This window comes from Podarcis bocagei, assembly GCF_964188305.1.
Source record: "Podarcis bocagei genome assembly, chromosome: 2".
Lineage (NCBI taxonomy): Eukaryota > Metazoa > Chordata > Lepidosauria > Squamata > Lacertidae > Podarcis > Podarcis bocagei.
In genome coordinates, this window is record NC_138126.1 from 79,032,409 (window position 1) to 79,057,978 (window position 25,570).

Here is a 25,570-nt window from a genome sequence, read left to right on the forward strand (position 1 = left end):
CAACCACAATGACCTTGGTGTCTAACAGTCTCATCCAAATGACTCACCAAACTTCTTGAGCTTAAAAAAATCTAATAAATGTTTGGTTGATTCCAAATCTTTACTGGTAAACAAGAAAAACAATGCAGCAGGGATGAAAAACATGTTACTCTCCAGCTGTTGCTGGACTACAGTATATCTCTCTGCACTAAAACAGATTAAAATTACTTCAATTTTCTAAGCATCTGGGTATGCTTGTCTAACCAAGAATGAACAATGTTTTTAGAGTGGATGTGGCTAGAACACAACATAAGATGATCATTCTGAAATATGGTTTGGGAACAAAACAGAATGTACTATTTGAAGAAAATGGGTATCATTTTAAGGTCATTTTTGTTGTTAGGATCTGATTAAAGATGATGGAGTTGATTAGCATACCTGCTTTTAACAACTGAATTGATTAATCAATTATAAACTAATTTACATAGTGCAGAACCTCAGTGAAGGTCTCATTTAAGAATTCTGAAAGAATGGGAAAGCTTCTCTTAAGCATAAGATAAATGGCTGCAAAAAAGGGGGGGGGAGAGGGCACCTGGGAGAAACGTGGTGGCTCGGGCATGATGCAGGCCCAGCACCCCTCATGGAGTCAGCGCATGCTGCTTGCATCCTTGCCAGCCACCCTCTAGCCACTGTGAGTCATGCTGCTTTTGGGAGTGGTGCGCTGGGCTCTGGGGTGCTTGGGGCTTGCACGCCACCTTGGGCTCCAGTGTGCCACCCCCAAAGATAAGTGCTGCTGGGAGCACCCCACGTTCGCCTCCCCTAGCTACACTACTGCAACACCTGTGCTCAGAGATCTGCGATGGTTGTTGATTTGCGAGCCACGTAATATCCGTTCCACATTTGTAAGAACTTGGTCGCTTTGTGTGGCAGCGGAACTCCCTGCCTATTGAGAGCAAGCAGGCACCTTCACTGCACGATGTTAAAAACATGCTTGTTTAGACAAGCCTACCAAGCTGAGGTAGTTTTTATGTTTCAGAATTTTAACTTTTATTAAATACATAAATGTCTGTTGGGGGATAGAGAAACCTGTGGCTTTTGTGTGGCTAGAATTCAGCCTATTGGTCAAAGATCCGTCACATCCTTTGCCTCAGTCACGTTTGGCTTCTAGGCCTGCCCACGACTGGCATGCACCTCCCCCCAATGTCATCAAAAAGGAACACGGCCCTCAGGCTGGAAAAAGGTTCCCCACTATAAAAACGGTTTATTGGATTAGAATGATGCCCCATGTGACCCTAGTAACCTGCTCAAACACTAAAAAAAAATTAAATACTTGGATGGCCGATATGGGGACAATTAGAGGCCGATCTATTGCCTATCATTTACTTCCATCTTCTAGTCATAAATTACCAAGCTAAACTAAAGTGGCTTTAGATGTAAAGATTAAAGACAACTCACTATTGGATTGTGCTTGCTCCTAGTTCTACTTATTGCTGCTTTAACATTTAATTAGCTGTAATTATATGCTATGGTCTGCTTGCATTCCTGTCTTGACAGCATCAATCTCCGCAATACTTAAACACTCATTTAAAGCTCTCATAGGGAGGGCTTCTGCTCTCAGCTACATGGAAAGAAACAAAATCTACACTGGGGAAAAATCTCTAGCACTGCTTGTAAGTTTTAGAACTTTGATTCTTCTTGCAAGCACCTTCTATTATGACTAAAGAAAATGTGATTCTCCCCCTTCTATCTTTATATAGTATGACAGTCTCAATATTACTTCAATGGGTGTAGTGGGGGGGGGCAGGGAGGAGCAGCTGCCCACCCCATAATCAATAAAAATACATAGCAAACTCGGTTTCTGCCCCTTCCAAACAAAAATCCTGACTACCTCCATGATTACTTCCTGTACACTCTATATCAGTTATTAGAGTGTGGCATCAATGGCAATTCATAAAAATTCCTGACAGCAGATCATGCAAACTAGTAGCAGAGAAACTTGCCCCAGAATGGCAAAAGTTCCTAGCATTCTCCCAGGCTCCAGAATCCTGAACATACTCTCCCTTCCAGTCTTCTCAAGTTGAAACCTTGGCAAAACAGATTGCATATACCTGATCTGCACAGCTAACCTCCCACCCTCTCCCCAATCTGTAAACAGATTTGCACAATATGTTTTCGATGGAAACCCGGCCTGCAAAGGAAGTAACTAAGGTGTGGGGGGTCGTAGTCCTGCAGTCCAGAAGACCTTTCCGATGCTGTCATGTTTTGCACCATTCTCCTTGATAAATGGCTGACTCGCCGGGAATATCGGGCCGCCCCCCACCCAGGGCCCAGTGATTCCTCAAATATTGTCGCAAGGCAAGCTTTTTTGCTGGCACCCCCCCCCCCCTCGCCCCGGGCACGCACTGGCTGCAAAAGGCAATGTCAGCAGACACAGGGAGGAAGGGGGAACGGAGCGGGAGGGGGGGCAGGCTCTCCTCCCACTTTCCCTCTTTCCCCTCCCCTCGGCTCTGATCCGCACCTGGCGTCCCACCCACCATCCCGCCGGCGCTCCTCTCCGACCTGTACCTTCCGTGTGGCAGCTGGAAGACAGGATGGTGTTGGGAGGTCTGAAGAGGTAAGGCAGGTAACGGGAGAAGCATTTCATCTTCCGGCGACAAATATGAAGAAATGAGGGCTGAACGCAGCCTCCTCAATCCATGAGGAGGAGGGATCCTCAGGCTGGTGAAAGAGGCTACATGGTGGACGACGGCGCAGCGCGGCAGCCCTCCCGGCGGAGCTGCAGGGCGGCGGGAGCGAAAGCGCCGCGGCGGCGGCGGCGGCCGGAGCCCATTTTGCCATCAGCGCCCGCGAGAGCCGCCTCGCATTTCTGCCCGCGCCCAGCAGCGCCAACTCCGGAGCCCCCCGGCGAGCGGGCCGAGCGAGGCTCCTCATTGGCTGCAGCGCATCGGAGCAGGATTTGCTGACTAAGACCCCCCCGCCTGTAAACACACGCGCGAGGCGACCGGAGAGCGTCTCGCGCCTCGCTCTGCTCAGCAGGGCGCGGAATCGTGTCCCGGACTCTGCGGAGAGCCCTGGGCATCAAAAGACGTTTCCTCCGCAGGGGAAGGGGGGGGGGGAGGAACCTGGCACAGGAAGGGAAATTCCTCCGCACGTTTAAAGGTGCTTGGCTGGTCGAGAAGAAGCTGCCCGCCCTTCCCACCGCTCCCCTTATATTTTGGGGTGGTGGTGCTGGAATGACTCATAGCACAACATGGCTACCGGTAGAAGTTGTTTAGATTTTCGGAAGGGAACTAGGTTAACTGGAGAATCTGAGTTCATGGATGGATTGTTCTTTTAAAGAAGAACAATCTGAGTGAGAGACTGCTGGTGTGCTTCTACCGAGGCTCCATAGAGAGCATTCTTACATACTGTATTTGTGCTTGGTTCTCCGGTTGTACAGCTAGGGAGAGGAAGGTGCTCCAGAAGGTCATAACCACAGCCCAAAGGATTATTGGTCATCCTCTCCCATCTTTGGAAGAACTGTACGGTTCCCGTTGTCTTAGGAAAGCAAATAACATCCTGCATGATTCATCTCACCCGGGACACGGTCTGTTTGCACTACTGCCTTCTGGCAGGAGATATAGAAACATCAAGTCAAAGACAAATAGACTGAAAAACAGTTTCTATCCAAGAGCTGTGGCCTTTTTGAATGCTGTAACTCGATAGTGTGACCTGGGAGTTTGATGGGTGTGGTGTGGGTGTGGCTGGAATGTGGTTTGTTTGGTTGTTGTTGTTGTTTTGCTTTTGATGTTTTAAGGGATGGCATCCAATTTCGTTGCACTTTGTACAATGTTGCACTTGTGTAATGACAATAAAGAATCTATTCTATTCTATTCTATTCTATTCTATTCTAAAGTAGGGCCTGTTTCCACCTTAGGGCACAGAGGACTGCAGCTGTGCAGCGCGAACCCCTGTACTCAGAAGTAAGCCCTACTGTATTTCATGAGGTTTACTCCTAGGAAGTGTCACAGGACAGCTAAGGAACAGTGCATATCTAGCCATGCGTGCTCGAAATTAAGTTCTGTGTGACTTGTTCCCTTGGAACCGGTGATACTTATCTTCCAGGTAACATGAATAGGGTTGGGCTTCAGGAGAGGGAAGAAACTTAAAATCAAGGGTCTACAGTAGACTTTGGTCAAATGTTATAACCAGCCTCTACCTTGTCTTTGCAGAAATGTACATAGGGATTGCAGTTTCAATTACTTTTAGCATCACAGTTTTGTGCTAATACTGTATTTACTTTACACAGCATAGAAGAAATAAGAGCGGGGGGGGGGGATATTTAACCTCTATATAGTGCCTTTCTCACATCCAAAGTTTTGCATATACAGTCATACCTCAGAAGTCAAACAGAATCTGCTCCAGAAGTCCGTTCAACTTCCAAAACGTTTGGAAACCAAGGCACGGCTTCCGATTGGCTGCAGGAAGCTCCAGTTCCAAAGAACGTTTGCAAACCCTCACATCCGGGTTTGCGGCATTCGGGAGCCAAAACGTTTGAGTCGCAAGGTGTTTAACTTCCGAGGTACGACTGTATATTCTTAAATAATATTCACACCCAGGTGAGTCAGTGATATTACTTCCATAGTACATATGAGACAGTGGAAGCTAAAAGTTTGTTACTTGCTACCTAAGGAGGTTGAGGCAAGGGAATAACTGAATGACTCCATGGTGTCGAAGGCTCACATTCTAAGCCACTGCACTAGATTGTTCTAAAGATATTCTAGAAAGGATTTTATCGCAATTACATTGGTTTATCCCTGGTATTTGCTCAGAAAGATCAATATGCCCATGGGACTTCTCCTCCTGGTTCTAATGGCTTTGGGGTGATGTTGGGGTGAGGGGAGGCTATTCCCATCACAATGTGCCATAGTTGCAAACCTGCTTCTCCTTTCTCATTGCAGAAATTTAAAATTTCAAAACCATGCATGCTAATTGCTTACATACAGTTAATATTGCATCTAGTTTGACCCGAAGGAACTTATCACCGTCTTGAATACTACAGTTCAGATCCAGGACATGCTGGTTGAACATCTTCTGGGTTTTCTTGACACAAACAGGAATGTGCTTAGTAGCCGCGTGCGTAAGTAGAAATGTGATTGAAAGAACAAGTATGCAATAAGCCAAGTATTAATGCTTCTTGAATTGGCACTTAGTACTTCACACAGATTATCTTAAATATTTTATATACACCTGGATATGAAATTATATTCATTCAATCTCTTTTCCCTTTTTTAGTGCTACTCAGAGCATTGCCTCCAGCTTTCCTGACAAATAAATGTGTAATATCAATTCAAGGAAATTATCACTGCTTGAATCTCATTTGTTTAGCACTGTCAGCTTTGAAATTACCTACTGTTTGATAAATGGAAAGTGCTAAGAAGGACTTCCCTAAGACATTGTTTATGCCATTGTTTGGGGGAAATTGCTTGAAATATCTCTTTGGAAACTGGATTAGAAGAGGAAGTAGTATTGAAAGAAAGCATAACAAAAATATATACATTTGTCTTCAAGAGTAATATGAATATAAATAAATAAATAAAGGGTTGGTTTCCAAGACACAGGATCTCAATAATTGTTCCAGATCAATACTGAAATGGTTTGGTTTTAGCTTTAACCTGAAATATATGGGGGGGCATGGGCGTAGCCAGGATTTATGGGGTTTTTTTGTTGGGGGGAGAACCTCAGTCAAGTATTTTTATTGTTTTACTTGATTTAGGGGTGCAGCTACCCCCTGCCCCCCCTTGGCTACACCCATGGTATTTGGTCTACCCTAGAACACATTTATTGATTTAAATCTGCTCCCCTAAACATTGCCTGTCCTCTCCCTCCACCCCAAGCTACAGTATATATAATTGGTGGTTTAGTTTTCCCTTGGAGTAAATTCACTCTACTTTAAAATCATATTCACAAAAATAGCCATAGTCTCATGGTAGCTGGCTCTTACTTATTTATTTAGGCTGAAATTTTAGGTTGCATTAACTAATAGCACTTTACTTTCTATGCAAATGGCAGAGTGCAAACTGTGAAAGCAATTAGCAAGCAGCATAAAAAGAAGCCAATGAAGTTGGGCTCGCAGCCAAATCCAATGATATTGTAGAGTCAGATATCCAAGGTATCCAAGATTTTAAAGGCTTGATTCCCAGCTGTCAGTAATATGTTACAAAGTTGTATACATATACAGTATACAATAGCATCCAGAAATCACTAAAAAATGAAGGGTTGTCTGCTAACACAAGAGCCCTTACACTAGCAGATGGCAGAGTTTAAAAGTTGTGGAACAAAGGACCCCATGCAACTGTTGGAATAGTGGAATCTTGTTGCAGGTATCTTCAGAGAGCTTTTGAACCCTAAGCAGAATGGGACCCCATTTTGAGAAAGCAGGCTAGGATCTGACTCCAATGGAAGTGTGGCCAGATCCATCAGAGCAGCAGCATGGGAGGAAAAATCAAATGCTAGCATCTAGACCAAACGGGCTTGAGTCCCTACCTTTGGATCCTGCCCTGCCTGAGGAATTAATCCCCTTCGCTCAAAGAACTTGCATCCTCATGCCAACCCATCAATGTAGGCAACATGCCTGGGAGGTTACAGATAGGTAGCCGTGTTGGTCTGCCATAGTCAAAATAAAAAAATTCCTTCCAGTAGCACCTTAAAGACCAACTAAGTTAGTTCTACACGTGTATCTGAAGAAGTGTGCATGCACACGAAAGCTCATACCAAGAACTAACTTAGTTGGTCTTTAAGGTGCTACTGGAAGGAATTTTTTTATTATGCCTGGGAGGATTTGTCAGAAAGAAGTGCTCAGTTTCCAAGCCAGGGGCTTGCCCCTTTATAGCCTTTGGAGCTTTCCGTGGTGCTGACTTGCCTCATGTGCCCAATATTAGGACAATAGAAATGCAATGGCTCAAACAACATGAAATCATCCCAGGATTCTCTGAGCTGTGGGTGAAATTGGGGGAAGGACTCATCCCCTAAACTCATAGCAAATGTGCAGAGTGCAGAGTGAGGCCTCCCCTCCACCCTGGAAACTGAAAATAGGAAATCAAAGACATCCAGTGGAAAACAAAAACAGCAGCAGGGGAATACAGTAGGGTCAAATACCTCTGGCTTGGATCCCCAGTACTTTAGAAGGTGCATACCTAGTCTTATTCATAATAGTTTTATTTGTGCCCCAGTTGTCCAAACATGTCATGGAGGGCTGAATAGGTGTGCTAGCAGTAACAAGTACAATGAGTTCCCATAGTGCAATAGAGCTCCCCCTGTCTCCTCCCTCCTGCACCCTTCAAATCAGCTCTTGGGGATTGGAAGAACCCCCAGAACAGCACACAGAGGGAGATTATTAAGTCGGGCAAGCAGAAATGCTTGTGCTGATGGAAAAATGGCCTTACAGCAATGTTGAATTCCACCCAAAATTAATAGAGATGTATAGCCTGTGGTAAATGTCAGTTTTGCTGGACCGGTTGGATTAACAAGTGTTCGTTCTTTCTTTCCCTGCCAACAAATGGTTAATGAATGGCAGTCTCTGATTGGCTGTGGCTCCAGGAGGGAGAGTTTAAAAGGAGAGGATTTGAGAGGTGGTTGGTTGGTTGGTTGGTTGAAGTGGGTTGGAATTGAGGATGGGAGATAGGTAGGGAGACAAGTTGAGGTAGAAAGAGTTAATGCGAGAAAGAGTTGGTTTTGAAAAAACCAACTTCCACTCTGAGTGTATTGTAAAGGACAGAGTGTGGTGTTCTGTAGGAGGAATAGATCAGAATTTTACTGGGAGGCAAAGGTTGAGCCAGAAGAAGTAGGAGCTGGAAAGGAACAACCTAATTCGGATTCAAATCTAGTCTGGAGGGGAGAGATTATTCTAAGGAAAAGAAGAATCTCCCAAACTCAGCGAAGGGAGGGGGTGTGGAGAGCCCTTTGGTCTATTGCTTAAAGGTACCTCAGGAGCAAGATTGTTAAAGGGGGTGTATAACTGAAAGAAAGTATCACCGTATAAAGGAACCAATCCTATAACACAAAAACAATTGACGACGAATTAAAGTATAATCGTATTGTATGCCTGAAATAACCTAAGTTCAAGCCATTTGTGTTATATACTATCTTGCCTTAAATAAATCTTTTTTGTTAATTTAAAGAAAACCTGTCTGAGACTCCAACTGACTAAATATTCCCTCACAAAGGTCCCCTCCAGGATACTCTGGGCTAGAATTTTAAGAGGAAAGGAAAAGAAACCTTCGGGTAAAGTGCTGTTCAGTGAGGTGGGGACAATTTATCTAAGTGAGAGCGGACCCAATGGCATGAGAGGAAAAAGTGTCATCACATATTAATTGATGATCCGAAGTTAAAACCCACACAGAAACATACCCAGAGACATAGAACAACCAGTTTAATAAATGTTAAATATTCGGAAAAAGTCAGTATAAGTTCCTCAACCAAGGCAGTATAAGTTCCTCAACTACGTTTATTCAACATTTGGGAGTGACAACAGCTCACTCATAGGAAAACAAGAACCGAACTGACTGGACAACACAATAATAACGGCAAGCATGAACTGACAGTTGACAGTTGAAAGTGCATGCGCTTGCTTGCCATTAGAATGTTTACCAACACTTATGCAATTGGTTAGAATGCACCTTGTAACATAAAATGTGTTAAACCCAATACATAACAATAAAGTAGTGAAGTTATTTTATTAAAAGGAGAAAAAAATTCTGTCAGAAAATGGCCAGCAAGCGCCAAGCCAAAGAGACTCGGGATGACCCAGTGCTGGGAGCTGCTGCATCTGAGGAAAATCCTAATACAGTACTGAATTAGAGATGATGAGACTAAGATTAGAATTGGCTAAAGTTGAAGCAGAGAAAGAAAAACAAAAGACCAGAATCGCAGCTGACATTCAGCTAGCACAGAAACAGACTGAGAGAGATATGGCAGAGAGAAAGAGCAGACTACCGGTAGCTCATGAGGAAAAAGAGAAAGAGATGCCAGATTAGCCCAAGAATACAGAGAAAGGGAGGCCAATGTGGCCCTTGAAAAAGATATGTTTCTTTTAAAAATGGAGGAAATTAAGCTGAGAGCAGAACTGCCGCAACCAATGTTGGGGGTGGAGATTTTTCCTCAGCTAATATAAAGAGGTTTCCAAAGTATGTAAAAGGTGATGGTGTGCAGGCATTCCTATTTAGTTTTGAATGGACTTGTAAAGACTTAAACATTCCTGAGGGAAACTGGATGCTGTACTTGTGCCCTCAGATATGTGGAATTTTGAGTGAAATATGCTCAGATCTCAAAGAGGATGAAACCTCTGATTACCTCACATTTAAAGAGAGAGTGAAAGTGCGCTTTGGTCTGACCGCAGAACAACGTCAAAGCCTTCCGTGTCGTTGGTAGACTCTCCAATGTAGACTATGTGGTTGGTTTAAACTTGGAAAGTGGACATTGTGAAGTTTTCCAAGTAAACATGCTTAAACCTTATTATGAACGGGGCAGAGGGAAGGATAAGGCAATTGCGGATACCCTGTCACAAAACCTTTAGATAGATAAAGGGACAAACAGGCGGTATATATGTTTATTTGAGATGCAAAAGTTTTTAATGTGGTTTAAAGTGTATTTGAAAATTGAAACAAACCCCCAAAGTGTTTTTCAGTTCCTGCCCATTGCTGCGTGGAGGCTGGTGTATGCAACCTCGCTTACGCTATGATTTTCGGGGGGCGGGGGGACATGTGACGGAAAAGTTGTTTTTGCTGACCTGTTTGGATTAACAAGTGTCCCCCCCCTTTCCCTGCCAGCAAATGGTTAATAAATGGCAGCCTCTGATTGGCCATGGTTCCAGGAAGGAGAGTTTAAAAGGAGAGGGTTTGAGAGACGGTTGGTTGAAGTGGGTTGAAATAGAGGTTGGGAGATAGGTAGGGAGACAGATTGAGGTAGAAAGAGTTAATGCAAGAAAGAGTTGGTTCTGGAGAAAAAAAACTTCCACTCTGAGTGTATTGTGAAGGAAAGCCTCCCTTGCCCTGCAAATCCTCTGGAATGTATACCCTTGTGGGATCTGGCTGGTAGAAACTTTCTCCATTTCAGTAGCATATATTTCATCAGTTGTTTAAAGGGGGGGGGTGCAAAGACCAGCACAGTTATCCCTTCAAGTTTGTTCCCAAAAGGCAGGCGGCATATTCCGCTTTTATTGTGAGTAGCACAGAAAGAGAGAGGGACATGATTTGACTGTGAAAGGTCCCAGAACTACTAGGAACAAATAGATCATTGAGTGCTGCAATGCCCATCACTCCTGATCACTTTTTAGTACTCTCTCTTTTCCATATCTTATGATAAGAAATGCAATAAATTGTATACAGTGCAGTAGTTAATATGCTAATATAGTCAACATGAAGAAAAAGAAGTAAATTACCCCCCCCTCAAAAAAATAATGTGAGGAGAAGGATTTCTGCAGTTGCAGAAAGGTTTATGCTCCCATTTTAGTGACAGGCTAATTAAGGCCTCCTTAAAACATACCTTTAAAAAAAGACACATCATTGCTACCTGTTTGCAGCATAAGTTATCACCACAAGAAAAGCTGAAACAAAGTCATCATTGACTAAGCAGTTAGTGCAAGAAAACAAGTTCCTTTTCATTTCAAGAACAAAAGGAAAAGTAAACCCACCTTCTGTGACCCCTGTGTCAATAGTTCCTTTCACTTGACTGAAGCACCACAGCACATCTTGCATGAGGTTCTCAAATCCTGCAGATAGACACGTCACCCCATCAAAAAAATGAGAGAGATAAAATGAGAAAGAGGTTCAAGTTTTTTTTTAATTAACAAATGCAGATCTATGTGTAGTCACTGCCTTGTTCTGAATAAAATGAAGGAAAAATGTGTACTCACCTGGAATCATTCTGCAATGCAAAGATATAACCTGGCTCCCTGGGAAAGTAGCAACATTATGCCCACATTGTGAATTGCCTTTCTGTCTGCTTTCTTCGTGCCATCTGAGGCTATTTCGAAAATGGTGCAATCGGAGTCAGCTCCCAATACATCATTGGCAGCATCATTGTGGAGTCAGGAGGCCAGCAGTCACATTCTTTATCACAGCCTCTCTTCATTGGAATACTAACGCAGACACAATAATTTCTGTTCCATCTTATATAAAAAAATGCAACAAAATAATAGCTGAATTGTTGTTTTTAGAATAAAATCAATGTTTAGTCTTAGATTTAAAGGGGCTAGCTATCCCCTCTCTCTGCTGTATGTGACTCTTGCTTCTTCCTTTCCCCTCCCCTCTGTTGTGACACATATACACACACCACCACTGGTCTATTAGAGGCTATCATGTACAATAGCTAATAATTAAATCTCTATGTTCAAAGGCAATTCGCATTGCTATTAGATGCTGGTGGCACATAGCAGGCCAATAATGGTTGGCCACTACTGGAAAAAGGATTATCTTTGCTCTGATCCAGAAAGCTGATTCTTAAGTGCAATGAGTGTGATTCTTAAATGCAAGGAAAATATCAGTTCAAGTAACCAATTCATTACACATAAACAAGTGTTCATAAAGCTTTTCATAAATCAATGTTTATAATGCTTTAATTGATTGATCTATGGATTTATCTTTGGATTAAGTTGATTAAAAGTTGAAGCTGCTGCAATTTTTAATTTATTGATTAAAATTACTCAAATGCCACCCCCCTGTTTAATTATGACAACTGGACATGTTTCTGTCAGAAGTGAACTACAGTATTTTCTTATCCTTTCTGAATGATTTAACTGTTTATGTAGTGAGGATATTCCCTGTTGAATAGCCTCTGCCTTACAACTCACATTTGGCTGATTCGCAATGGATGAGGTCACCCTCCTGTTGTTTTGAAGGGAATATTACATAAATTATAAAGACTGGCTGCTAACCATAGGCCCTTCAAACTGGCATACTTAAACTCAGCAATTTACAGTTGCCAGGAATAGGCCAAAACTGGCATAAATACAATACTAATTCAAAACATCTTTAAACTGTTTCAGGAACATAATGGCCAGATGTTTTAGGATACTTTTTAAAAAGATACTTGTAAATCACAGTGTTTGTGAGGACTCCTCATCCTTGTCAGGCTGAAAATAGTTGTGAGAATGAACTCTGGTGGAATTATTACTCTAAACGCAGCATATTTTTTAATCAATATATGAGTATCAGAATAGAATAGAATAGAATAGAATAGATTCTTTATTGTCATTACACAAGTGCAACATTGTACAAAGTGCAACGAAATTGGATGCCATCCCTTAAAACATCAAAAGCAAGACAACAACAACAACCAAACAAACCACATTCCAGCCACACCCACACCACACCCATCAAACTCCCAGGTCACACTATCGAGTTACAGCATTCAAAAAGGCCACAGCTCTTGGATAGAAACTGTTTTTCAGTCTATTTGTCTTTGACTTGATGTTTCTATATCTCCTGCGAGAAGGCAGTAGTGCAAACAGACCGTGTCCCGGGTGAGATGAATCCTGCAGGATGTTATTTGCTTTCCTAAGACAACGGGAACCGTACAGTTCTTCCAAAGATGGGAGAGGATGACCAATAATCCTTTGGGCTGTGGTTATGACCTTCTGGAGCACCTTCCTCTCCCTAGCTGTACAACTGGAGAACCAAGCACAAATACAGTATGTAAGAATGCTCTCTATGGAGCCTCGGTAGAAGCACACCAGCAGTCTCTCACTCAGATTGTTCTTCTTTAAAAGTCTGAGGTAATAAATTCTCTGCTGGGCCTTCTTCACCAGAGCAGTGGTATGTGCGCTCCAAGTCATGCCCTGATCGATAGCTACTCCCAAAAACCTGAATTCCGCCACCCTCTCCACCCGTTCCCCGTTGATATACAAGGGCTGAATGTCCGCCTTTTTTTTCCTGTAATCCACCACCAATTCCTTGGTCTTAGCCGTATTAAGAGCCAGATTGTTCTCTCCACACCAAACACAGAGCCGCTCCACCTCGTCCCGATAGGCGGACTCATCCCCTCCTGAAATGAGCCCTACCACCGTAGTGTCATCAGCAAACTTGATGATTTTGTTGCTGGAATAGATGGCTGTACAGTCATACGTATAGAGAGTGTAGAGCAGGGGACTCAACACACAACCCTGTGGTGAGCCGGTGTTAAGGCTAAGGGCTGTGGACATGTGTGACCCTACTCTAACCCTCTGAGAACGTTCTGACAAAAAATCCAAAACCCAGAGACAGGTGGAGTTGGAGAGTCCAATCGCCTCTAGCTTGGACACCAGTCTATGGGGGAGGATAGTGTTAAAAGCAGAGCTAAAATCCACAAACAGCAGCCTCACATAACTCCCCGGCTGCTCCAGATGGGACAGAGCAGCATGGAGAGTGGTATTGATGGCGTCTTCTGTGGATCTATTTGCTCTGTATGCAAACTGGTAGTTGTCAAAAGTTGATGGAAGACAGGAAATAATGTGACGGCGCACCAGTTTCTCAAAACACTTCATGATGATTGGAGTCAGTGCAACTGGTCTATAGTCATTCAAACTACTGATTGTGGATTTTTTAGGCAGAGGGACAATAGTTGACGACTTCAGGCAGGGTGGGACAATAGACTGGTGTAAGGACTTATTGAAGATCTTAGTAAAGACCCTCGCCAGCTGATCCGCACAGCCCTTCAACACCTTTCCAGTGATTCCATCAGGTCCAGCCGCCTTCCTCGGATTCACCATCCTCAAAACCTGTCTCACCTCATGTTCCTCTACCGTGAATGAGGGGCCCCTATGGGCTGGTGGCTGTAATACCGGCGTCTCAGGTGGCTCCTTCTCGAAGCGAGCAAAGAAGAGGTTAAGCTCCTCCGCCAGCAAGGGGTCACCGTCGACAGCACCAAGGTTAGGTTTGTAGTTGGTAATATGTTGAATCCCCTGCCACATCTGTCTTGTGTTGTTGCTCCTTAAATTATCCTCAATCCTCAGCCTATAATCCAATTTTGCCCGTCGAATACCCCTCCTCAAGTTTGCTCTTGCTACACTGTAAAGCTGCACCTCGCCTGACCTGAAAGCCCTGTTCCTTTCCCGCAACAGGCACTGGACCTCTCTATTCATCCAGGGTTTCTGATTGGGGTAAAACCGGATGGATTTGTTTACAGTGACAGTGTCTGTGCAGTGATTGATATAGCACAGAACTGCCGCTGTGTGCTCCTCCAGGTCTGAACTATCGAAAATATCCCAATTGGTTCTCTCAAAACAGTCCTGCAGCTGGTGAATAGCACCTTCAGGCCAGATTTTAACAGATTTTAATATTGTGGGAGCCCGTTTCCTGACTGGGATATATGCTGGTACCAGGAACAGAGACATATGGTCGGACTGGCCCAAGTGTGGCAGCTGTAAAGCCCTATAGCCGTGATTTACATTCGAATAAACTTTATCCAGTGTCTTGTCCCCTCTTGTGGGACATTTCACATGCTTATATATATATATCAGCACCTCATTATTATTTTTGCCAAAAAACAAAAACAAAGCACTGCTTACAAATATTGTATTTGATGAACTCCCCCCCTCTTTATTACACATTTTATAATATTTAAAGGTTTTAAAAAATCAGAGGGAGACAGTATGTCCCTTCTACTGGCTCCACATCTCTCCTGCAGTGACCACTCCACACTGGGTCATGATGTGACCATATGAAAGTGTCAGTACCTAAATTTACTTCTTTTACTTTTGAATCAGGGGACTTTGATTTTACCTTTGTTATTATAAAATGTAAACCACCTTGACTTGTTTTACAGAAAGGGTGGTACTTAAATGTAGCAAATAAATAATTGTCCTGGTCACCCCTTTCTAGTAAAATGATAGGATTGCCCTATTAGTAATTCATCAAATCACCAATAATTAGAAAAGGCATAGGCAGATCTTCTTGGCAATGTTATTCAAAATAACAGATTGCAATACCACACTTAAAATTTGAAATCTGCCATTATTATCTTCACTGTAGAAAATGTCATTTTAGAAAAACAAAATGTGCATGGATCCTTGGCATGATAAGTGTATGTGAAGTTCTTTCCCCTAAAATAATGGATAAACATTAATTATTTTCATTATGCTATTCTGAACCCTGTTTTCTCCCTTTATTGTCAATATGATTCCTCCTTGAACCGAGCTTGAGTGGTCCCAGACTATCAGTTTGGAAGCACAATTTGATCACTCAAAAATAAGGTAAATGTATCTGTGTATGGTTGCAGAGGAGGGCAACCAAGATGATCAAGGGTCTGGAAACCAAGTCTTATGAGGAACAGTTGAGGAAATTGGGTATGTCTAGCCTGGATAAGAAGAAACTGAGAGGAGATAAGATAACCAAGTTCAAATATCTCAAGGGCTGTCACGTGGAAGATGGAGCAAGCTTGTTTTCTCCTGCTCCAGAGGGTGGGTGCCAAGCTGGACTCTGGTCTGAGTCACTGCAGCACAGTTTGGGGGAGAAGGGGAGATAAGCCGCCTCACCATACAACCATACATCTGGCAATTAAATTCCACCTCTTTATGTTATATCTATTAAAATTGTATATTTAATTATCGGTTTCTTCCCTTTCCAGACAAACCTAGAAATATATTTTTGCTATTCTTTGAAACATCTTGCTCTGCCTACTATTGGAGTGGTTTGAAATAATATTAGGCAAAATATTCATTTTTATAACCAAAATTAGTCCCATTAGAGAGAGTTTCATTCTTCCTCAAGATTTATTCTTATATCTTTCCATGTCTTTACATAATTATCTTGAAATATATTGGAGTTTTTCGCTGTTAACCATATTTCCAGATACTTCACCTATTTCTCAGGGTCAAGGTCCCCCACTTTTAATCACCCTTCTCCTGCCCAGTGTGGCCGGCCACCTGCCTTGGGGCGGTATCCTGTTGGTCATCATGGCAGCCAGGAAGTCCTGAGCCACCCCAGAGCCAGCTGCCTTGGCACAGATTTCAAAGTCTGCCAGCACCAGCAGTCGGGGAGTCCTCAATTCCGCCTGTAAGACCAGCTCCATCAGCTCAGGCAGGGAAACTGCTGAGCAGAGAGGCCATGGAGGGCAAAGGAAACAGGAACCACCCCTCAAAAAGACCCCAACCCAAAATCTGTTCAGCCCTCTCCGCTTTTTGTAGCTGGAGTCAGTCTGGGCGCTGCCCTCCCAGACCAGATGGGAAAGGCCTGCCAGGCAGGGAGCAGGTCCTTCAGGACTCCCAGCAAGGAGACCTGGGAGGTGTGTCTTGGGCAAACATGGGACAAGGGAGTTCGCTGTCCCTAAGGTGTGGGGCTTGCCTTCTTTCAGATTTTACCGGAAGCAGGCCAGGTCTGGCTGAATTACTGTCTTCTGCAAAGGAAAAAGAATCTGGGTCAGATGACACTACGAACCCCACCCTGGATGGGTGCAAGAGAGCACAGAAGCAGTCCCATGCCAGGCAGGACAGGTCTCCATATGGCTTGGGCCCCAATCCCTTGCCCCAGAGGACCTCCCTGGGCCCTGCAGCCTCCTGGGAAGAGGTGGAAGGACAACACCAGGAAAGGGGGCAGAAAAAGCCTCTGGCCTCATCCTGGCACCCAGGGACCCACACTGCATCTTCTGCATTAAAAGTCACGGGGGGGGGGTGCTCTTGGGGGGATGGAAGTAACCAAAGAAATGAATACAAGAAGGCAAGATACTTACTCTGAGGTGGGTGAATCTTCGTGAAACAGCCAACAGTAGAGAAATGCTGCTAGCTGCTAGTTTCCTTTCCTCCTCACTTCCCCAAAGGGCATAATATGGGAGGTCCTGCGGGAGGAAAGAGTGTCTCAGAGTCAGGGACCAGTCTGGGCCGAAGTGGCCCTCCACTGCCCCCATCACAGAGTCCCTGGCACTCCCAAATCATGAGGGTTGCCAGTTTTGGTCTTGGGCCAAATTGGGGGCCAAACGGGACAGGGGACTCCATGCCCCAGAAATGGGACAGTCCATTGGGTAAGGGACAGAGGGCAACCCTAAAACCACTCCTGATGCTATCAGGACACTTACAGTGAGCAGCTGGAGGAGGGTGCCAGCATTGGGGGCTTCCAGAAGGAGACCCTCCAGCAGTCTCTGGAAATGCTGCTTCAGTTCCTGTGGGAAAAGAGAGAAGAGAGGTTGAGTGCTGGGTTAAATCTTGCAAGGGTGTGAGAAGAAGAAAGAGCTGTGCAAAGGGATGTCAAAGCAGAGGATATACATCTTTGACCTCCTTTTCTGCACCCCCAAGAACAGCCTCCATTGTCCTATGCAGGATAGCACTGATCATATCGCAGCTGAAATGGGGTCTCATGAAGCTGGAGAGAGAAAGGGAAGCAGTAAGACGCTGCCTCCTCCAAGTCTCCCTTGCCCCTTTCTTCCTCCTGCCTGCTTTTGCCCACCCAGAGCTCCACCTGGAGTTCTGCTCCCTACCCCACAACCCCACCCACTCCAAATACCCCACTCACCTCAGCTGGAGGAGGGCCTCCAAGGCCAGGGCCAGGCTCAGGGGGCAATCCCTGAAGCGCTCCAAGTGGCCAAAGATGTCCTGTAAGAGAGCAGAGGAGGAAAGTCAGCTCCTTCCAGGGGTCTACGGAGGACGGCTTCGACCCCAAACGCCAGGGGATTGGCAACCCTGCCCTAAGCCAGAAGGGTCCTCCTCTCTGGCAGATGCACAAGCCCTTTCACAAAGCCCCTCCCTCCCCATGGGGGTCCCTCACACCACCCATTACTCACCATGATGGCTTGGGCCATCTCCTGCTTACTCACCATGATGGCTTGGGCCATCTCCTGCTTGGAGCACTTCAGGGTGTGGAGCCCCCTGAGCCGAGCTGCCTGGCAGTTCTGGATGACCTCCAGGAGGTACAGCTGATCTTCCTCCAGCAGCTGAAATGCAGAAGTAGGGCTGTCAGTTCCTTATGGGGGGAGGGCTCCTCCGCATCTGAGAGTGCAGAGCGCAGAGTGGAGGGCAAAGAGCCCGGGCATGTCTGAGGGAACCACTCTCTGCTCTTGTTTTATCCAAATACTCACCCCTAGGGACGGGATGTGGAACCCCAGCACATCCCTAAGCCCCTGGCAAGGCTATTCCAATAGTTTTCTCCTGGATTCCAAGTCCTACTACAGGGGAGGGACACCCCAGCCCCCCCTGCTTCCTCCATCAGACCCCACAAAATGGCGTGGTTGCAGGGGGGGTTGGGTTTCCAGACACTGGCCCAGATGGACCTTGGGTCGGATCCAGCCATCTGGCTCTGTGCATCTTTTGACTAGCTGCCCCCCTAGCCCATTCCTGCCCTCCTCTGTCCCAAAACGGAAGGCCATTTGCTCACCTGACACCATGGGCTTCTCCGGGCCTTGCAGGGGGGCCACCCTGTTGCTGCGGCTGATCAGGCATCTTAAGCACCTGAACCTCGAAGAGACGAGCAGAGAGAGCAACTCAGAAGCCAGCAGCCCCAATTCTTGGGGGGTGTTTGTGTGTGAGGAGGGGCATCTGGCCCAATTCCTTCCATCTCTCTGCAGTTCAGTGACCTGAAAGGGCATCACCAGAGCTGGGAAGAGCCCAAAGGAAAGAGAAGCATTGCCAGCTGTTAAAGGGCTGCTCTGCCTCCTCTTCTTAGGACAGCCCTGCCCTTCCTGAAGAGGGAGGAGACCCCTAGGAGGGTCCTCCAAGCATCAAGGTGTCCCAGAAAGGAAAAGAACATGAGGAAGGTGCTGGAGTCTACCTTGGAGCCAGAGAGACCCCCAGGAAGGGCGAGATGGCTGATGTCGTAGGGCAGCTGGAGAGATGCAAAGTGGAGCCAGGCAGAGGTGTAGTGGTTGGAGGGCTGGACTAGGAGGACCTGGGAGAGCAGAGTTCGAATCCCCACGCAGCCATGAAGCTCCGTGGTGGACCTTGAGCCAGCCTAGCCTACTTTGCAGGACTGCTGTGAAGATAACATTTGGTGGCAGGGAGAACCATGAAGGCCACCTTGAGCTCCAGGGAGGAAAGTGGGCTAGGAATGTCCTAGTAAATGTAAATGATGAGAGGGGAAAGAAAAGGGCAAGACAGGGAAAGAGTGTGGAGGAGCTGAGCTCTCTGGAGAAGACTGGCTGGGTCGATTTCCAGGGAGCTAAGGCTGTGCAGGGGACCCCAGGACTCCCACCCCACCCCCAGGAGACCAGCCAAGCCTAACTCTGACCCCAATCCCAATCCCAGCCCTAAGCCTAACTCTAACTCTAACCCCTACCCTAACCCTACACTTACGCCTAACTACTCCTTATGCACAAAATAAATATATACAAAATGTGCCCAAATGTGCCCAAAATAAAGATGTAAAATAAAAAATATGAAAATAAAGAACAAAAAATGAAATAAAAGAGTAAAATAAAAGTGTTAAAATAAAAAGTAAAATAATAAATAAAATAAAAATAAATAAAATAAAATGAATCAAATAAAAGTAATAAATCAAATAAAAATAACAATAACAAGCAAATGAACACCTCTCCTTATCTTCTCCAACCACCACCAACTCCTCTCTCCTCCACTCGCCTCACTACTAACCCACAATGGCTGCTTGCAAGTCAGTGGCTTTTAAGGGAAAAGCGAGAGATGTCACAAAGGAGGGCAAGTCCTTGTCACCGTGGCAACCCCCCACCTGGACCTGGCTCCTCCTGAGAGGTGATGCTCCTCTTTCAGAACTTGGAGGCAGTCCACATCAACAGTAGGCTGCAAAACAGTGAAATTAAGTAAAAAAAATTCATTCATAAAAATTCCCATTGTGAAAAACAGGTTTTAAGTGCTTATGCTCACAATGTTAAGTAAATAAACCAGAAAATAATACTTGCAACTGTATCTTATTTTTCCTTCTTTTAATAAGGAAAGGGGGGGGGGTGACAAGAAATTTTCTGCACCTGGTACCACCTGACCTTGCTACACCACTGTGTAGGACATAAACCAATGGCTTCAAGTTACACACAAAAAAGTATTCCAACTAAACATCAGGAATGGACTCTGTCCAAAGGTGATGGTCTCTCCTTCAGTGGAGATTTTTAAGCAGATGTTGGAATGGATCTGTCATGCACTGCTTTAGTTGAGATTCCTCTATTGCAGGGGGTTGGACCAAATGACCTTCGGAGTCCCTTGCAACTCTACAATGTTATTATTCTATGAATAGTACCCATATAGCTTTAGCTGTGTCTCTGGTTCTCTTACACTGCCGTCATTTTCACGTCAGTGAATGCTCTTGGGCATTATGGGGCATGGAGGGTTGGCCGGGGAATGGTTTGGGAGAGGGAAATCCCTGAGGAGAATGGGGATACAATGGCACGAAACCGCTGTGCGTGTATAATAAGATAACAGGGAACGGCGGCGGAGGGACCTGAAAGCAAGAGCCGGCTTTTTTAACCAGGAGAATTGTCTGAGTCCAACGTTATAAGAAAGGGAGGGAGGAGGAAGCGGGGATTGGCGGAGGGAGTTCGGGGGCGGGAACTCGGCTTCTGCGCGCGGGACAGAGCATGCGCAGAAGTGTTCTCGAGGCGCGAGAGGACGACGGTTGAACTCTGGCGCCGACTCCGCCCACGGTGGGGAGGAGCCACAAGAGCCTCGCGTAGTAGTAGTAGCAGCAGCAGCAGCAGCGGTAAAGGCGCTCTAATGGCGCCCGGGCTGCTGCTCCTTTCGCTGCTCCTGTTGGCGCTGCACGTGCGCTTGGTCCATGGCGACACGTGGGATGCAGGTAAACGAAGGTTGCGCTGCGAACAGGTGTTGCCGTCGCAAACAATGCAAATAAAAACACCCACAGCAGAGATCCAGCCCCATCCCGTCCATTGGGGAAAGGCTTGAACTGTACCCGAGGTGATTTTACCTCTGCCCTTTCCTTTCCAGCAGCTGCTCAAGGCTGGGTTAGCCGATCCAGAGCACACAACACACACCTGTCCTGTGCCCTTGGCAGTTTCTGTCACTATAAGAGGGGGGGGGGCAGAAGCACCCAAAGAAGACGGAGGTTGAACACCTGCGTTGCAACACAAGGTCCCAGATTTCACCCCTGGCGTCTCTAGGGTAGGGCTGGGGGAGATGTGAAATCCTGCAGAGCCTCTGCTAGTCAGGGCAGACCACATTCGTGATTAAGTAGCTTCTGCGGTGTTATAGTCGCAGGATGCTGGCGCTCTGTGGGAGAGGTAAAGGCTAGGCTCCGTCTACACTTCTGCTTGTGCCTAGAAAGCATGAGTCCAAGCGGTTTTCCACTTGCCCCACTTATTTCTAAAAAAAACCCCAAAATAAAGGCAAGGTGGGTTCTTAAGGGAATTCTTTCTGTGCTCAGTTTTGTGTGTTTAGTTTGGGCCAGGATGTAGAATGCTTAGATCTTTCTTAGGATTGTGTCCAATGAAGTAATTATGTTAGTGCAAGGACTTTACACTTGCACAACAGAACTTTTCCAGCTGTTCTCTCTCTCTCTCTCTCTCTCTCTCTCACACACACACACACACACACACACACAAATAGCCAGGTGGGTTTTTTTAGGGGGGGGCAGACCCTCAGTTAAGTATTTTTATTTTTATTGATCTAGAGGAGCAGCTGCCCCCCTGCCCTCCCTTGGCTACACGCATGCATACATCGCAGTTTGCTTTGGGTTTCCCCAACTCTCTGGAACAGATTGTGGGGGCATATGGGGAGAAGAGAGGACAGAGAAGTTCTGTTGCACAAGTAGAAGTCCTTGTGCTAACTGGACAACTTTGTTGGATATAACCCTTAGCCTTTACCATCCTATACTTCTGTAAAGAGGGTAGACAATAAAACCTGTTGATTAAATTTCAGGTGGCGAGTGGACTCATATGGAGAAGGAATAGGCCTTTGTTGTCTAAGATGACATAATGAAAGATGTTTTTAGCTTTGGTTTACTAAATTCAGGTGAAATAAACATGCAAAATTAGATCAGTTTTTAAGTCATCAAAAATTTGTCTGTTGCAAACAGCTTCTTAGTGCAAATTACCCTAATATGCATTGGGGGAAAACTCAGTTCTAAATTTTTCGGAAAACTCACACCTATGCCTCTTAATCAGTGGATATAGTTTTTCTAGGCAGGTAAAGGTGTTGTAGAAATAATACACAAGGATTCCAAACTGCAGAGCACATGATTCAATGAGAACATGTTTATTCACATAGACACAGTTTTTAATGCTCCACATCGTTTGCATTGTTAAGATGCATCAAAAGTAGATTATATGAGTCCCTTAAATTTTGAGTGTGTTTATAGGTTCTGAAGTAGGTTCAGAAAGCTGTAAATGAAGTATCTTAAGGTTGGTTCACACATTAGTGAACCTTGCTGCATGTATGAGCTTCTGTGAATTGGCTCAACTTCCAACACCAGTACTGTTTCCCATGGCTAGATATTCTCTTTCCAACCTGCACCTTTTTATATTTTGGGCAAGCTGATATCCCCTGTTACTCTTGCCCACTCACCTTAAAGCTGCTCCAGCTTCTCTTTGCCAGAGAGAACAAAGAAGGAGCTGCAGAGGCAGTTCTTAATTTCTCTCTCTTTGGCAGCAGTGTTTTTTCCTATTCCAGCTCTTGGCAAGAGCAACCACCAGAAAAAAGTGGGAAAATAGCCCATTCATTTTCTTTGTTCTCTCTGGCATGGAAAGGCTATTACAGTGGTACCTCGGGTTACAGATGCCTCAGGTTACAGACGCTTCAGGTTACAGATGCCGCTAACCCAGAAATAGTACCTCGGGTTAAGAACTTTGCTTCAGGATGAGAACAGAAATCGTGCAGCGGAAGCAGGAGGCCCCTTTAGCTAAAGTGGTACCTCAGGTTAAGAACAGACCTCCAGAATGAATTAAGTTCTTAACCCGAGTTACCACTGTATTGATGTGAAGCTGAGTGGCCAGTGGCATGCATGAGAAGACTCCCCTAAAGGCACCTGTATTGACTGTTAGAACTGGGGCCCTCTGCATATGCACAGAAGCTTCTGAACATCCCAAAATGTGTGTTTTTAGATTTAGATAGTGGATTTCTGCACTTAGATTTTTCTGTTACCAGAAGATTAAGTTTGTGCTTAATTTTTCCATTTGAAATCAAGGTGATATAAAAGAGGTTAATGCTGGATACCTAATACACATAATATTTATATAGACTGGTAGAGAGGCTGCAACTTCAAGGTAATCAACTGAGCAGGTATAGGAGACAAAAAAAGGAAAAGAATAAAATGTGTGCCTGTGCTTACATACTTTTGAACTAAACCCAACACATTCCTGGAGAAGATTATAGAATTTAGTACTTCTATTTTTGCACATATGATTGTGTAGAGGCACATACAGAGAAAAAGTGAGGATTAAGCATTTACTTGGGTTGTTTCTGGGCTCACCAAAAAACAATTTTGTTGCTTTTCTTTCCTGCCTTATCTCTTATAAGAAACTTGCTTCTAAATATACAGGCAGGATTAGAAGTGGATGTTGACTTGCTTTAGCTAGAAGTAATCTAAGTGTAAGAAAATAACATTTCTTTTTCTTGCGTAACTGCTTTTTGCATGTTTCTATTTTTCAATTTTCTGTTGAAACAAGCAACCCACTCATCCTATCTACAGTGGTGCCTCGCAAGACGAAATTAATCCTTTCCGCGAGTCTCTTCGTTTAGTGGTTTTTTCGTCTTGCGAAGCAACCCTATTAGCGGCTTAGCGGCTTAGCGCTATTAAAGGCTTAGCAGCTATTAAAGGCTTAGCGGCTATTAAAGGCTTAGCGGATTAGCGGCTAAAAGGCTATTAGCAGCTTAGCGGCTTAGAAAAAGGGGAGAAAGCGGAAAAAAATCGGAACACTTGCAAGACATTTTCGTCTTGCAAAGCAAGCCCATAGGGAAAATCGTCTTGCGAAGCAGCTCAAAAACGGAAAACCCTTTCGTCTAGCGGGTTTTCCGTCTTGCGAGGCATTCGTCTTCCGGGGCACCACTGTAATCTGTTTTATCAAGGTGGGTGTGAAGTCAGAGTCAGGATGCAATAGTTGCAGAATGTACAGTGTTCTCTATTCTGGCTTGGTGACTGAAGAATCTAGATGGAGGTAGAAGTTTCAAGAGGAATAAGGGCAGCAATAAATTACAAACCGTCTTCAATTTACGTTAGAATATAATAATTAAATTACTTTTTCCCGTCTAAAGCTAGATTCAGACTGAATTGTCCTCAAGCACCCTGCTGGCGCTACTGGAATGGAAATTGTTATTGCCTAGAGGCAAATATTACGGGGACTTGGACAGAAGCGCTAAAATTTTGCAAGAGATACAGCTTTACAGAATTAGTATCATTTACTAGTAGTCAGGAAATGGTAAGTTGCATGTATATTTACTTTTTGTATCTATACATTGAGGACACTTTCTGCCCAAACTGATATTGCATTTACATAGTATAGTCCACAAAATCACATTCATTAATTAAAAATTGTATCTTGTGAGACCAACAATCAGGGCAGGGTTACAACAATAAGTACATAAAAATCCACTTAGCAAAACTTTCCTACCCACCTTCTGTTTATAGACACCTCTAGAGTATGTCAAAGGAACAGAATAGCACCATTGGATACAACCAATAAAATATACACAAGCAGCATTACAATGATGAATCAGATGAAGCAAATTTAAAACAGGAACAGAATAAAAGGCCTACAAAAGTGTGTTCACCAAGCACCGCAATGACATTAAGATAGGTACCAGGTGAGCTTCTCTACTGGAACAGGCTCACCTAGTCCAGCATCTTGTTCTCTAAGTGGCCAACCAGATTATTAGGTTACAGAGAAACCAGCAAATCCTAGGTAACAAGACATTTGACAGTATTGCAGTTTATATTACAGTCTTAGTTATGAATTATGCAACAGATGAGCAGATGATGCTGTTTTTGAGTTACATCAATGAAACCTGATAAAATCGGAAATGATTTTACTGTAACTCAAGAGTAGCCGATAATTACTAGTTGTTCACACCAGATTTGTTCTCACTTACAAACAGATGAGCAATAAGAACTTCTTGATCTTTTTCTCTGTACTCCCATGTGACATCACAAATCATTTAACTTCTTTGAGCCAACAAATGTTTTCTTATGAATGTCGGGAACGTTAGTATCTTTGAACTAATTCTTAGTGTACTGTACAAGTAGAAACAACATTATTTAAGGGATGTAATATCTAGGAAGGCTTGGAAGGTAGGATCATAAAAAGTATTGGAAAACATAAATTATAAAATAAATAAAAGAGATGTGAGGTCCAGGTGAATATATTTTTGCCGATATGGTTTGTATGTCAAAATATCTTAAACTTTGCCATTGTTTTTCCACAGAACTGGATCTTAGCTTTACCTTTGGATGATTTTTGGACTGGATTAAATAACTTGGAAAATATTAACACTTTTTCATGGTCAGAAGGTACACCAGCAAATATGAGGCTTCCTTGGTAAGATGTGAACGTTAAGAAACACAATTGAAGTATGATTTGTTTTCCTCTGATATGATTGTATCAGGGGTGTTTGTAACTATGCAAGTGTATTTTTTCTTTCTTTCACCACTTATGTATTCCATTCATCCTGTGTATTGGGATTTTGTGTTATTGATATCATGGGGTAAACAAATATAGATAAACAAATAGAGAATAATAATAA

General features: G+C 44.3%; 3 protein-coding genes and 1 long non-coding RNA gene across 16 annotated transcripts in view; 2 read left to right on the top strand and 2 right to left on the bottom strand.

Annotated features, from left to right (window-relative positions):
• Positions 1-12,125, bottom strand: part of PPP2R2B (protein phosphatase 2 regulatory subunit Bbeta) — a 267,466-nt gene extending 255,341 nt beyond the window's left edge. Inside the window, exons 1-2 of one of the 2 annotated variants that reach the window (XM_081181030.1) lie at positions 10,871-12,125; positions 10,649-10,726 (exon numbers count right to left, since the gene is read on the bottom strand). In XM_081181030.1, the coding sequence (XP_081037156.1) occupies positions 10,649-10,726; positions 10,871-10,880 (88 nt within the window). In that variant the 5' untranslated portion in view covers positions 10,881-12,125. Of the gene's footprint in view, positions 1-2,544; positions 2,851-10,648; positions 10,727-10,870 lie in introns of those variants that run through there. The other variant, XM_081181031.1, reaches the window with a different exon arrangement.
• Positions 7,459-10,415, top strand: LOC308579961. Its single transcript, XR_014004657.1, has 2 exons — positions 7,459-7,654; positions 9,903-10,415. It is a non-coding gene; the product is annotated as an uncharacterized lncRNA (long non-coding RNA).
• Positions 12,126-14,527: 2,402 nt separating the features above from the next.
• Positions 14,528-20,377, bottom strand: LOC308582154 (uncharacterized protein). Of its 7 annotated transcripts, none has more exons than XM_081185035.1 (6): positions 18,294-20,377; positions 17,737-17,853; positions 17,436-17,515; positions 17,002-17,085; positions 16,660-16,764; positions 14,528-16,326 (listed from the first exon to the last, which is right to left on the bottom strand). In XM_081185035.1, exons 1-6 carry the CDS (start codon positions 18,502-18,504, stop codon positions 16,288-16,290), a joined length of 636 nt encoding a protein of 211 aa, XP_081041161.1. In that variant the 5' UTR covers positions 18,505-20,377; the 3' UTR covers positions 14,528-16,287. The 7 variants fall into 7 exon arrangements, 3 of the variants coding, with proteins under 3 accessions (XP_081041161.1, XP_081041159.1, XP_081041160.1); XM_081185033.1 differs by lacking the exon at positions 14,528-16,326 and having other exon boundaries at positions 16,337-16,764; positions 18,294-19,669; positions 19,855-20,377; XM_081185034.1 differs by lacking the exon at positions 14,528-16,326 and having other exon boundaries at positions 16,337-16,764; positions 18,294-18,512; positions 18,687-20,377.
• Positions 20,378-20,440: 63 nt separating this feature from the next.
• LOC308579943 (uncharacterized protein) overlaps positions 20,441-25,570 on the top strand; it is a 77,265-nt gene continuing 72,135 nt past the window's right edge. For 4 of the 6 annotated variants that reach the window (XM_081180993.1, XM_081180994.1, XM_081180995.1 and 1 more), the window contains exons 1-3: positions 20,441-20,675; positions 24,086-24,249; positions 25,253-25,365. In XM_081180993.1, the coding sequence (XP_081037119.1) occupies positions 20,594-20,675; positions 24,086-24,249; positions 25,253-25,365 (359 nt within the window). In that variant the 5' untranslated portion in view covers positions 20,441-20,593. The remainder of the gene's footprint in view (positions 20,676-24,085; positions 24,250-25,252; positions 25,366-25,570) is intronic. The other 2 variants (XM_081180998.1, XM_081180997.1) reach the window with 2 other exon arrangements.